General features: G+C 39.8%; 1 protein-coding gene across 8 annotated transcripts in view; it reads left to right on the top strand.

Moving 5' to 3' along the window:
* ANKS1B (ankyrin repeat and sterile alpha motif domain containing 1B) overlaps positions 1-14,088 on the top strand; it is a 421,823-nt gene that overhangs the window by 101,967 nt on the left and 305,768 nt on the right. For all 8 annotated transcript variants that reach the window (XM_077339156.1, XM_077339148.1, XM_077339147.1 and 5 more), the window contains 2 exons: positions 3,715-3,851; positions 11,659-11,839. In XM_077339156.1, the coding sequence (XP_077195271.1) occupies positions 3,715-3,851; positions 11,659-11,839 (318 nt within the window). The remainder of the gene's footprint in view (positions 1-3,714; positions 3,852-11,658; positions 11,840-14,088) is intronic.

The raw sequence follows: 14,088 nt of genomic DNA, 5'->3' as shown, positions 1-14,088 counted from the left end.
TTAGCTTTCTAACCAGCAGTACCATTGCCATACTAAAAAATAGGCATGTCTAGTCACTGAAGTATAGACTTGCATGTCCTTCCTCCTGTATTAAAAACTCTGTAAATCTTTAAAAGAAATATGTCTGTCAATGGATTGTCCATGGTCTGTGTCAAGATGCCCTTCAACGTATTGAGGCCTAGATTTTCTTTTTAAGTTTACCCATGCCATTCTTGAACATACACAGAGAAATGTCTATGGAGGGGGGGAAGTAAAAAATCATATTTGAATTATCTTGTAACTAAGAATCAGTGGTCCAGACCATCTGTGTTTAGACTACAAACGAACCGTCAATTCCTTTTGGTAACTCCAGTCCAAACAAAATGTATAGGAATTGTCCAGGCTATTTCAAATCATTAATGGATCTTTTTAATTCTTCTTTTTATAATAATTCAAAACTTTGTAAATCATCAAAAATCATAAATCACAACCAAAATGGGTTCCTAGGTAAATAATATCCCGTTTTCCCAAACTTCCTCAGTGATTGTGGTCCTATAAAAATAATAATGATATAATAAATAATATAACCAAAATCACCAATTACCACCTAATTACAGCATTTAAGAATCAAAACGTACCTACGTATTTTCTTAATGTTTTCACTGCTCCATATTAATTATCCCATGGGCTCTCTGCTCATCATGCTTTTAAGTCTTAATTAGCTAGACCTAACCACTATCAGTGACCACTAAAGTTATAGCTATCTAATGCAACAGGTGTAGCTCATTAGTCACAGGAAACATGCCAAGTCCCATTCCAAATTCAAGCCGTTTGGTTCCAGTGTATCACAGTTAAAGATATAGAAGCATTTACGCTGTAATAAACTTTGTTGTATGTTGCTCCCCATAAAAGCATCTCTCTTCCTTGTTTCTAGTCCAAAGAACTTAAAATCTTCTATATTGTGTCCTGCTTCCATCCAATGTTTAGCAACTGGAGAATCCCTGATGTTATTTCTTATTTTACATCTATGTTCCATGATCCTGGTTTTAAGTGATCTAGTGGTCATGCCTATGTAACTCAAATTGCATTTACATCTTATCATGTAAATTACATTCTTAGTTTGACATGTGATAAAATCTCTTATATTTATACAAAAATCATTGGAATGTTTATAGAATTCAATCTCCCACATATATTTGCACATGGTGCAATTACCACGTTTATGATTCCCCTTGGGTAAATTGTCACTGCATTGCCTCCTTGATCTCAATAATTCTTTAATATTTCTACCCCTTTTCCATGCTATCAAAGGTTTTTCACTACAATCTGGAATGTGTGCTACTATATGCCAATATTTCATAATTATATGCTGAATTTCCTTAGAGTAATCTGAAAACTCAAAAGCACATGTGATTCTGTTAGATGTACTTTGATGCTTATATGTTAATAGTATTTGTCTTTCCTCCCTGTCCGCACGGCTCTTGGCAGCTACAATGTAATTAATTGTGTAGCCTCTAGCCTTAAGATCTTTTTCCAAGGAGCTGCATGCCTGACGGTAATTAAAGGGTTCAGCATTGTTACGTTTGAGTCTTAAAAATTGACCTATTGGTAAGTTATTTTTAGTGGCCATGGGTGAAATGATTCATAATGCAGAAGGGTACTTATGTCTGTCTCCTTCCTATATGATGCAACAGTCAATCTATGATCCTGAGTGATTTTTACCATGGTGTCTAAAAATGGTACATAATCCGAGTTGTGTGCTAAAGTAAATGTAATAGTTGGGTGTAAGGTATTTAACTACCTCTCAAATGTATCCCTGATATTAGATGTTTAGATACAAAGCTCTTCCTGTGCAAATGCTTAATCTGCTGTATATCTTTTTTTTTCGGGGGGGGGGGATATTACTGCATGTATCAATAACAAATGTAATACATTTTTATGTGTGGAAATCAGGCCAAACATGGGTCTGCACATTTAAACACATATTCATCTATTCATAGCTATAGTTGGGGGGAAAGTATGTTTAAGAAGAAGAAGAAGAGTTGGTTCTTATATGCCGCTTTTCCCTACCCGAAGGAGGCTCAAAGCGGCTTACAGTCACCTTCCCATTCCTCTTCCCACAACAGACACCCTGTGGGGTGGGTGAGGCTGAGAGAGCGCTGATATCACTGCTCAGTCAGAACAGTTTTATCAGTGCCGTGGCGAGCCCAAGGTCACCCAGCTGGTTACATGTGGGGGAGCACAGAATTGAACCTGGCATGCCAGATTAGAAGTCTGCACTCCTAACCACTACACCAAACTGGCTCTCATGAAACACTTGAAATAGAAGAATACAAAGAACGCACACAAGTAATACAACAACTCGATAAAAAGTACTTGGAGTTTGTTTGTTTTTTGCCTTTGTTCCACACAGAGGTAAACAAAATGGCACTACAGCTCAGGTGTCCTAGAAAGAAGTCCTGTTAAAGGGCTATAAGTGGGAGAGAAAAGCAGAGCCTAGCAATGCCATTTTGAAGATTTTGCACCCATGTAGATTAGATGCATGCTGAACACCACCAACACAGATGCTCTGCCTGCAGCCACCAGGCAGTTTCTCCTTCGACTTAAAGCAGATTTTTCTTTGGCTCAGTTTAAAGGAGAAAGCCCCCAGGTCTCCTTCTAAAAAAGAGCGTGATGTTGTATGGCAACTTCTAGAAAGGTAGGGGTATCCTGTATGGAAGTAGCCACTGTGTTACATTACTGACAAGATTTGACTTCTAACCCAGTTCCAATATTGGACCATGAACTGGCTTGGAAGAAATCAACAAAAGCAATAGAATACAATAAGGTGAGATCAGGAAGAAGTCTGTACCCCCCCCCCCAATTTAAAAGTACAAGTCATATTTCCCACCCACCCCCCTTCAGACATCAGTGGGTGGACTTCTGTATAATAAATGTGATCCTTATTTCTGGAATGGTCATTGTTATTTGCCACACTTACTGAGATATCCCTGGGGGTCGGGGGGAATAGGTTTCTTCTCTCAAAAACAAACAAAAATTGTACTATCAGTTTTTCCTTGTGTTGAAAGGAAATCAAGTGCTTGATATGGCTCCTCTCCTTCAAATAGATAGCAGGAGCTGTCAGCTCTGGGAGTGCCAACACCCACTCATATCTGATCATACAGTGGGAGCATTACACAGACCTGAAAGTTTGTGTGGTGTAGTGATTCAGAGTGCCAAACTAGTTTCTGAATCCCCAGTATACCATGAAAGCTTTCTGTATGACCTTGGGGAATTCACTGTCTCTTAGCCAAACCTTTCTTGTAAGGTTATTGTTAGGATCAAAGAGAGAGGAGAACAATGTAAGCTGCCTTTGGTCTCCAGTGGGGAGAAAAGTGGGGTTAAATAAAGTAACTAAATAAATAAAATATTCCAGTGTTGGATGTTGTGTTTTCCCCATCCCAGCCTCTAGTAACCTTTTGTATACAAGTCATATCCTAAGTCCAGAAATTGAAGCCTGTTTCTGCATGTAGTTGCCCTGCTATATCGGGATGCCTAGCCTAGAACTGGAAGGAATCCAACATAGCACTCAGTTTCAAACCAAGATGTAAATACCTCAAGCTAAAAGCAAAGTATAATAATTACCTAAAATATTTAGCAGGTGAAATCTTTTTTGTTTTCAAAGCCAATTTCCGATTTCCAAATGTATGTTCTATAGAATGTGGAAGTTCATTGCAATGCTATTTTTATTCACAGATAATGCACCTCAAGTAGCAATTATTGCACCAGGTACTGGTAACCATAGAAACAGTTCAACAGGCCCAACACCTGACTGCTCTCCTCCCTCACCAGATACTGCACTGAAAAATATAGTGAAAGTTATACGACCTCAGGTGGGTGGTCAGAAATATAAATTCTCTTATTTAGTTCATTTTGTAAGAAAATGTTTTTCTCTTGTTCATTTTAAGGATGATAAATTGAAATCTCTAAATGTCTGGTTATTTTACATGAGTGTTAAGAATACATAAATGTTAGTGATAGTGTAAAACAGATTGGAGATCGGCAACAAACAAGGGGGAATAATTGAGTAGGAAATCCTCTTCCCGAGTTTTCAAAAAGATTGGCAGGCTCTGTTGTAAAAGTTGATTGGGGTGGGGGGAGAAGTCATACATGGCATTTATCTCCCATTCTAATTTCACCTTGTGTTTCTGGACTGTTGTGGATTGTCCCTATGTTGATTAAATTTCAAAGAGGTCAGAGCCCTTAAAGTGGTAAGTAGGGGGCTAGTTACCCTACTAGATTACTGGAAAGCAGAGTCTCCCAACCTTTTTGAGCTAGGAGGTGCCTTTGGAATTCTGACAGCAGGGTGGGCAAATCACAAAATGGTTGCTGCATCTTACCTGCAGTAACACAGTACTTGTGCTGTAATGGTAGCTGCTGCCAAAGCAAAAATCTGCAAAGGCAATCAGATATCCAATGGCCAGTCAGAAGCCTTGCTGAGCAAAACCCTACCCACTTTCTAAAAATACTTGGCTGGCACTAGGAAAGGTGTCTGGATGCCATGGTACCCATTAGCACTGCACTGGACATAAGGGACGGAATGTGTCAGTATATGTCTCTTGTGACCCTTCCTTGCATACCCTGGGAATTCCTAATCATCACTGTGGGATGTTAGGTGAATTTCCTCCAGGCCAGGCTGGATGTGGAGATTTTTGGTGGAGGGATCATTTGGGCATGAAATTGGGATCACTGTGGGTGGGCAGGTAGTTGTGAGTTCCTGAATTGTGCAAGATTTGGACTAGATGACCCTGTAGGTCCCTTCCAGCTCTATGGTCTATGATTCTATAAATGCCCTTTTGTGGAAGGGGCACTGCTACTAGAGTTTAAGCTTGGAATTCAACTCGCTGAGAAACAGTGACAACAGTGAGGTGCAGAAAAAGTATTGGCAAATAAGTAATATCCTCAGCCATATCCAAGCTGGTATTGGGGCATTATTTAAAAGTTTTTTTTTACTTTAGGTAATAGCCTTTTATTTTTAAAATAAATATTGTGAGATACTGCAAATAAAATGTTGCTCCAGGTACCTTGTCTGTGGGTGACCCTCTTTTACTACCCTACTTACGTGGCTATCACATTTTCTACATTTAGTGTTTATTTTGTTTGAAACAAAAAAGAATTATTTCTTAAGAGTTTGTGCTAAAATATTTTTATAAGCTTAATGTTAGGGGTGAACTGAAATAGTTTACCTGCTTTATATATTTTGGTAGTTGTAAAAAAAAGCATCTGGCAAATTTTGATATTAATCGCAAACGTGTTTTTTCAAATGCTTTTCAAGTAGCCCTTGTTTGCTAACAGTACTGCTTCTTTGTACCATCCCCCCTTCTTATCTTTACCAAAGTCATTTTCATTTGCTTTCATTGTCATTTATTTTGATTGGCTGTGACAACCTGTATAATTTATTTTATGATGTTATAATTCTACATCTGTCATGATATCATAAATTCAATAAAATTAAATAAAATTGAAGATGGGCAAGGAAGGAGGCATAGTAATATGTAGTGGCAGCAAGTGAAACAAAAAGCACCAAACACTGCTGAGCAGAACAAATTTGTGAGGAAATGTGGGGTTTTTTAGGTAATTATTTATGTTGTGCCAAACATGTTTATTTTAAAGCAGGTATCAAAATTACAGAATATTTGGGATAGATAGAGCTTTAATTTGCATTTCCCCCTGCTTTGAAAGACCAATTAGAGGTATTTTGTATTGGAGACCATGCTGATAGCGATCACCTCCCACTGATATTGACCATCAAGACGTCTTCTCCCCTAAGGTCATCTCCACCAATTATGGGCTCTGAAAATGTCCAAGGTACCCTATGTAGGATCCCGTGGTCACAAAGCACTGCTGGAAAGATCAAACATCTATTTACTGCCAGTACTCTAACACAGTGGTCCCCAACCTGCGGGTCGCGGCCCGGTGCTGGGTCGCGAAGGCCATGGCGCCCGGCCGCGGCTCCCTCTCCCCGCCCCCCCGCGCAGTAAAAAACTTCCCAGGCCGCAAGCTTGCGGCCCGGGAAGCTTCTTACTGCGGGAGGGCGGGGAGAGGGAATCAGGGCCGGGCCGCGCGGCTGTGCGGGCATGGCCCGCTGGTGCGGCCCGTGCGGGCGCGACCCGCGGGTGAGGCCCGATGCGCGGGCGCAGTCCGCGCCGGCGCGGCCCGATGCCCTGCCGGTCCCTAGCCCCAGTGGTTGGGGACCACTGCTCTAACATTTAACTCCATACCCAACATCAATGATAATCCTTCTGAGGTTAGAAAAAATAACAATAATATAATCACTCGCATTCATCAGTTATTTAGCCCCCAATCAAACTCACAGAAAATAACCCAAAGAAGAACCCTAAATCCCTGGTTTGATGATGAATGCTGCAAATTAAAATCTCAAATCCGTGCCATTTATCGTGATTATAGGGAGTCCAGTGCTAAGCTTATGCCTGCAGAATATTTCCGTTAGAAAAATCAATTATATCAACTAACAAAGAAAAAGAAAAGTGATTATATTAAAAAACAATGGGAACAACTTGTGCAGGCTACAATTACCAAATTTGCATTATCATTGCTAATCATGTAGTGGCCTCTACTTTACTTTCATTTTCAACTTTAAAATATATCACTAAATTTCTATTCATTTGGTTTCAACTTGTAGCTCATTCTTTCAAGCTGCCCTTTCATATTTACATAAATTCTGTTGGCTCATTTCTACAGGATCTCTAGTTTCCTTTTTGTTCACACTGCTTTATTAGACATTTGTCTTCTTTTGCCATTTTGTCTTTTTAAAGCAAAAACGGTTTCTGGCATACAAGCATGCTGAAAGGCATTAGAATTATTGTTAGAACAAGCTGTTGTGTGATAATTAATTGGGAAATGCTTTAAAATGCTATTTTTATGATAGAATTATCAACAGATGGATCCAGGACATCGAATAGTTCTGCTTTTGGATTAATTCATTACTAATTCATTGTTTGGACAGTAAAGTCAGTGGCTAAGTTCCCAGTAAATTTTATGGCAATGCATTCTTTGAGTCAAATACACTAATAATAATGAAGAAATGAAACAGTAAAGACTGTGATTATCCAGCTTGCAGATAATATAAAGGATTTTAACACATTTTCCATTTTCTGTACCCTGTAGTCTAGGGCTCTGTGTATTTTGGATAAGGCCTTTTCCTATGTATCTACCCACTTTCTCAGAAATTGCCAAGTCATGAGATGTGAAAACTGCACTTGAGCATATGTCTTCTCTCTGGCATAAGAAAAAGAAGAAGAGTTGGTTCTTATATGCTGCTTTCCTCTACCAGAAGGTGTCTCAAAGCAGCTTACAATCGTTTTCCGTTTCCTCTCCCTGAGAGAACCCTGATATAATTGCTTGGTCTGAACAACTTTATCAGTGCTGTGGCAAGCCCAAGGTCACCCAGCTGGCTCTTCCTCCTAACCACTACCAAGCTGGTAGTACCTACTCTGATCAGTCCAACTAATACAGGCATGTGAGGTAACTTAATTGCTGGTAAACTGACTGTTTCAGAAAGTGATGTTAGAAGTGAGGGACTGAGTTTTTGTCTTTGAGGTTACACTTGTTCATTCAGTGATGTGTAATTTTATTGGCAACTACTTGCCCCCTTGATCCCTGTCCTTCCTGGCTTCTCAAATCTGGGGACAACAGGACAGGAAGTCAGTCTTTGCTAAAGCAAGATGTAAATACCAGTGGAGGGTGAGAGGCAATCAAATTGAGCAAGTTTATCACTTCAAGTATCTTGATATGAATTTTAGCTATAACAATAAGTGGGCATACCATAAGGAGAAAGTTGTTAAAACTTCTAAGGGGCAATTGGCTTTACTAGCAAAATTTTTCCATCCGAAGGGAAATAGGAACTTCTCGGCTGCAATGAAAATCTATGCAGCTAAAATAATCCCCCAAATGCTTTTTGGTATCCCAATCTGGATTGGTGCATTCAGCAACAAATTATAAAAATGTCAATTTACTTTTTTAGGCAATTGTTGGATGTGCCAAAATGTTTTACAAGCTATACGCTCATATCTGAACTTGGTCAACAGACTCTAGAAACCAGAGCTTGGCTATGTTCAAATATTAGCTAAAAATCTTCCATTCTCTTCCTCCATCTTTACTTTCTAATTTGTTAGGAGATCCCTAGTTTATCATGGGCTTTAATTAAATAATTTTAATAAATTATTTCACTGTTTAGGTTTAGATTTATCAACTCTAGTCAATTATGATGAGTGTACAGTCCTAAACTTGATAACAACAAGACTAGATTTTCAAATAATAGGCTCATCAGCTTATAGGATCTGTTCACCTGGTTACTGGGACATCCCTTGGTCCTACAAACCAGTGCCCCTATACCTACAAGTGTTAGATGATTACTCCCTAAAAATGGCTTTTCTCCCTGCATGTCTAAATATTTTTCCTTCAAACCTATCAAGAAGTCTTTTTCTTCAAATTCCCCGAAATGAGAGAAGTTGCGTGCAAAGATGTAATGTTCCAGATACACTACCACACCTAGTATTCAACTGCCCCAAATTTCAGATGTAGCATCATTATCTGGGGGACCTTATGAGAAAACTAAAGTATAAGTGTGCTGATGAGAAACATCAGGTGAAGGTGATGTTGAGTGGGAAGGAGCCATCATGGATGCAGAGAGACACTCAGATGACACTCAGCTCTTCCTCTTGGCCTGGGAATCAAACTTGGAGACCCTGCATCACTCCAGATAATTTTAAACCACTAACCAACTATGAAGGTAGAAAGTAAGCAGGGGCTATCTAGCATTTACCAAGACTGCCATATATATGATTATCTACCTACTGAGTGAAAATCATGGCTGTGTGCTCACTACATGGAGCTTGTGGTTATGAGGGAGCAGCTTCACTTCCTTGAGGCTAGGGTTGCTGACCTGGAAGCTGAGGTAGAGAGTGAGGTTTGGGAAATTGACAGCTCTTCTGTGTTGACAGCTCTTCTGTTGTGGAGAGTGAGAGTTTTGAGGCCAGATGGTGTCAGCCTGGGGAGGGAGTCACTCATATCCTTTTGTACTGGGGATACCCCTGTGGGGCGGGACTGGGCTTCTGATAGTGGGTAATTAGATCATTAGCAATATTGAAAATGGGGTCTATGAAATGTGTTTTGACTGCATGGTAACTGGCCTTCCTGGTGCAAAGGTTGTGGATATCATGTACTGTCTAGCTAAGTTGACAGATATTGCTGGGGAAGAATCAGCAATCATGGTACACACTGGTACCAGTGACACTGAGAAATGTAGTTGTGTGGTCCTGTAGGATAAATCTAAGTTACTAGGCAGAAAGTTAAAGGCCAGGACCTCAAAGATAGCATTCTTAGAAATACTGCCAGTTTCACACAAACAGGGCCAGTCAGATAGGCACAGATCAGGGGTCTCAATGTGTGGTTGAGAAAGTGATGTGAGGAGGAAGGGTTTAGATTTCTTAGACACTAGGGGACTTTCTGGGACAAGCCAAACCTGCACAAAAGAGACAGGCTTCACTTGAACCAAGAGAAGCAGGCTGCCAGTGCTTAATATCAAAAAAGTGGCAGAGCAAATTTTAAACTAATCCCAGGGGGAAAGCCGACAGGAGCCTGGGACAAGTCAGTCCTAAGTAATGATTGTGTAAGGACTCAAGGTAATATTGATAGGAGCATAATAGAACTTGGAAGTGAGGGCACAATGGACAGGACAGACAAAAGAAAACACCGTTTTATACAAAGAGTGATTAAAATGTAGAGGATGTGGTGAAACAGTTGTAAAACAGTTTTAAAACATATAGATTCATGGTGGATGTCAATCAATGGCTGCTTGACATGATGACTGCAAGGGAGTGTTCTCTTTCAGAAGCAATAAACCTCTGAATCCCACAGCCAGGAGGCAATGTCAAGGAAGGTTTCTGTCCCTCTTTCCTGTTGTTGGCCATCCAGAGGAACTGTTTGGCCACAGCGTGAGACAGGATCCTGGACCAAATATACCATTGGTCTGATCTAGCAGGGGTCTTCTTGTGCTGCTATAGTGTACAAATAAGAATCTTGGATATATCATTCAAGCTAAACTGGACAGGCCAAATCTGCAGTAACACATGTGCAAACATGGCTTAGAGGAAAATAAATGTTGAATACTGCAGTGCAAAATGGGATATACCTGGCTAGATAGCTAGAAATGTGATAGTGGCTTTGACAGATCTGTCTATGATATATTTTTAATTGCCTAACATACAATCAATATTGCACAATAGGAAATTCACACAGTGAACATTGAAATTCTGTTCCACAGTTCAGGTGTCTAGACATAAATATGATTTTGCCATCATCAGTACTGAAATGCTCCCTCTTCAGACTTGTTATGAATGAAATACCAAAATCTGGACACTGTGTTATCTGCAAACACTTATTGGCATACAGAGTCTTTATTGAATGCTTAGTATGTTATCCTATCTTGACATTTTATCTTCCCCTGTGGATGAAAGCAATAATCTCAAAAATGATGTACAGGAGATGAATTTAATGAAAATGAAAAACAGAAAAGAAAAGAAAGTTTTTATGTCCCAGGTATGTTAGTACAACTCCCAGCTCTTGATGGAGTCCAATTAACAACTTCAACTTCCATCAAGAGCCTGGATGTGATCCTGGACTCCTCTTTATCTATGGAAACACAGGTCACAGATGTTGCCCACCAGACTTTTAACCACCTCTGCCGGTGTGGCAACTGACACCTTACCTGTCAACATCTAACCTAGCCAGTGTGATCCATACAATTGTCACCTCTAGATGAGACTTTTGCAACTACTCTGGGCTACCTTTGACGCTGATGCAGAAGATTCAACTGAACCAGAATGTGGCCTCACAGATCCTTACAGGGGCCTAGTGGAGAACATATTCAACCTGTGCTCTCCCAGCTGCACTGGCTCCAGATTGACAACCAAATAAGGTTCAAGGTGTCGTTCTTACCTTTAAAGCCTTAAATGGTCTGGGACCTTCATATCTGTGAGATCGCTTCCTCCATTACATTTCCCCAAGAAACTTAAGAACCAGCAAGCAAAACTTGCTCAAGATCCCTGGCCCCAAAGAGGTCAAACTGGCCTCAACCGGGGCTGGGACTTTTTCAGCTCTGAATCCGGCCTAGTGGAATGCTCTGCCTAAAGAGACCAGGGCCCTGGAGGATCTTAAACAGTTCCATAGGATCTGTAAAACAGACCTGTTCCACCAGGCCTATGATTGAGGTCAAGAACTAACATCAAAGGTCTGGCCTCCTTACTTAAAACACCAACATATTGATTAACACTACTGATAGATAAAGGATATACCTCAGTGCCCCTCTCTCCCTACAGAGTTTGGGGCGGCTGATCTGACATTTTAATCCTATCTTGAGATTTAATTTTAATGCCAATAATTCCAGGGTTTACTATGATTTTACCAATTTTATATAATTTTATGTGATATTTATTACTGTTTTGAGCCACCGAGAGCCCCCCTGGGAAAGGGGCAGAATACAAATGGGAAAATAAATAAATGAATGAATGAATGAATGAATGAATGAAGAGCAGTTTTTTAAAAAACTAGTAATAAATGAACTGATCAGAGGTAGAAGACAAATTTAAATGTTTACATTTCCACTTAATCTTTTTCCAGCCCAAGCAACGTACATCAATAGTGTCATCATTTGAATTTCACCGATCAAATCATAGCCATGATTATTTTGAAATCAACTCCTCAATTGGATATGCAAGCTTTACTTCCAGTCCTCCAATTAGTCCAGCTAACTATTCCATTGGATCAGTAGAGGGCAGCATTGAAGATAATGACATTCCAGGTAAAAAAAAATTACCTTAATCATACATTGTAATATGGATACAGGCTGAAAATCAACATTCTAAACCATTATTTTGTGTCATGAACCAGGCAGAGTTCAGCTAGGAAAGTCCCATCAAAGCAAGCATCCGAGATTTCCAGGTGAAATCCAAAGGAAAGGCTTTATTGAATAGGAAATACAAAGAACTGAGGACAGCCAAGAAGCAGAGACAATTTACACAGGCACATTGGTTACATATATAGGAACAATGCTATAAGGGAGGGGGACATTGGAATTAGGTGGGAGAGCAAAGAACACAAAGGGTGCTAAGTTTTTCAGGCCAAGCCAGACCAACTTTGATCTAAATTGTAACAACTCTGTTTTGTCTCCACAGCCTGCAAGGCTTCTGGGGCGGAAGAGATAAAAGCACCCTGCTGGAAACATCAGGGGGATGCTAAGGGAGGTTGGACACCAGATAGAAGGCAGGAGAGGCATGATGGTTTTATGGTGACAGGTTCAGAGTGCATGTTAAAAATGCAGCAATCCAGGTTTAGAGGTCATCAGGAATGCTGGAATGTGAGGCATGAATTGGGGTTCATGACAGTAAGCAACACAATCAACAAATGTAAATTAGATTATAAGGATTGTGAGATGATAAATTAAATAAGTATTATATTTTTATATTATTAAAATAGCAACCAAAATAGTTCCTATAATTATTTTACAATATATAGTAACAAAAAATTGATGGATATATTTACTATATAGCTTTTTGGTTAAGCATCTATGAAAGGTTTCCTAATTTTAAAAATTTGATGCATAATTGTTGTGTATATGCCATGCATTTAAATGTTGATAAGGGCAGAGTCTGCACTTAATTTGTTTATTCTATTGTCAATCCTGTTTAATTCAGATCAATTTGAACTCGGGTCTTCCTCTTCCCCCCCTCCCCATTGAAACAGAAAACTGTTCTGCACATGGTTAGGGTAGTTCAGAAGGGGGGAGCCAAGCACAACCTCTTTCTTTCTTTTCTTGAAGGGGGGGGGAGAATATCGAAGAAGGCAGAGGAGGAAGAAAAAAATCCAAGACCAACAGAAGTTGAGAGAAATTAGGGGCTTCTCCTTTAAGGCATGCTTGTCACATGAGCAACTTTGGCCAATCAGGGGTTCTTTACCACAGAGCAGGGCCCAGATTCAAAACAGCCTGCTTTCTCAATCCGAATCTCAAAATATTGAGGGTTAAAAGCACTCTAAGATATCGCATGATAAAGGTAGGGTCACTCCAGATCAATTCTGCTTGTTGCAGAAGGAAAATTTAAATCACCCAAAATCAAAGCGGATCCCCCGGGGGGTCTGAAGTATACATCACCTCCCCCCATTCTCCATCGCCTTGGTAGGTGGGAGTAGATTGTGATTGGCTGCTGCCATGTTATGTTATGATTTTTAATGTCTTTTAATGTGGTTTTAATTGGGGTTTTTAAGACAACTGTCACCCACTACGAGCCTACCCAGGGAGTGGTGGGAAATAAATCAAATAATAATAACAACAGCAACAACAATAATAATGATAATAATATTAAATCGCATTCTGTGTTGACGGCAGGGACTGAATCGACCTGGGATTGGAATAAAAGCTCCGTGCAGTTTATACCAAGGTTGTAAAGTGCTAAATCCTTTGGGTTACTGGAGGTGGGCATTTATCTCTATACTACAGTGTTGTAATTTAAGTCTTTTAGCAACATTAAGGGTACAGAGGATCCATTTTCATTGACGGTCAGTTAGCCTCCGGTAGACAGGCAAATAGTTTAAAAGTACATATTCATCCTCAAAGATAAATAAATATTCTAATAAAAAAGTGAAATGAGTAACTGCACAGACCCAAAGCATATGTTTAAGAGCTGTGTCTTTAAATTACAATACCATATCATCCGCATATAATAAGATTGATACTTTTTGCTGCCCAAAGGAGGGAGGAGTATATTTTGTCCAGTTAACCTCAAAACAATATCACTCAAATAAAGATTAAACAGCATGGGGGCCAGGACACAACCCTGTTTAACTCCTCTCTGAATTGGAATTGGGTCAGTCATTGAGCCAGAAATACCAACTCTGACTTTTGCATGTATGTCCGTGTGTAGTGCTTGTAGGAGGAATAACAGGAGTTTATCATTGTTTGTTTTGGCTAGCTTTTCCCAAAGGCGGGCTCTATTGATTGTATCAAATGCTGTGGCCAAATTCACAAAAGCTACAAAAAGGGCTTTGGTGGGGCCA

This window comes from Paroedura picta, chromosome 5 (genome assembly GCF_049243985.1).
Source record: "Paroedura picta isolate Pp20150507F chromosome 5, Ppicta_v3.0, whole genome shotgun sequence".
NCBI lineage: Eukaryota > Metazoa > Chordata > Lepidosauria > Squamata > Gekkonidae > Paroedura > Paroedura picta.
This window is presented reverse-complemented; position numbering and strand designations above follow the sequence as displayed.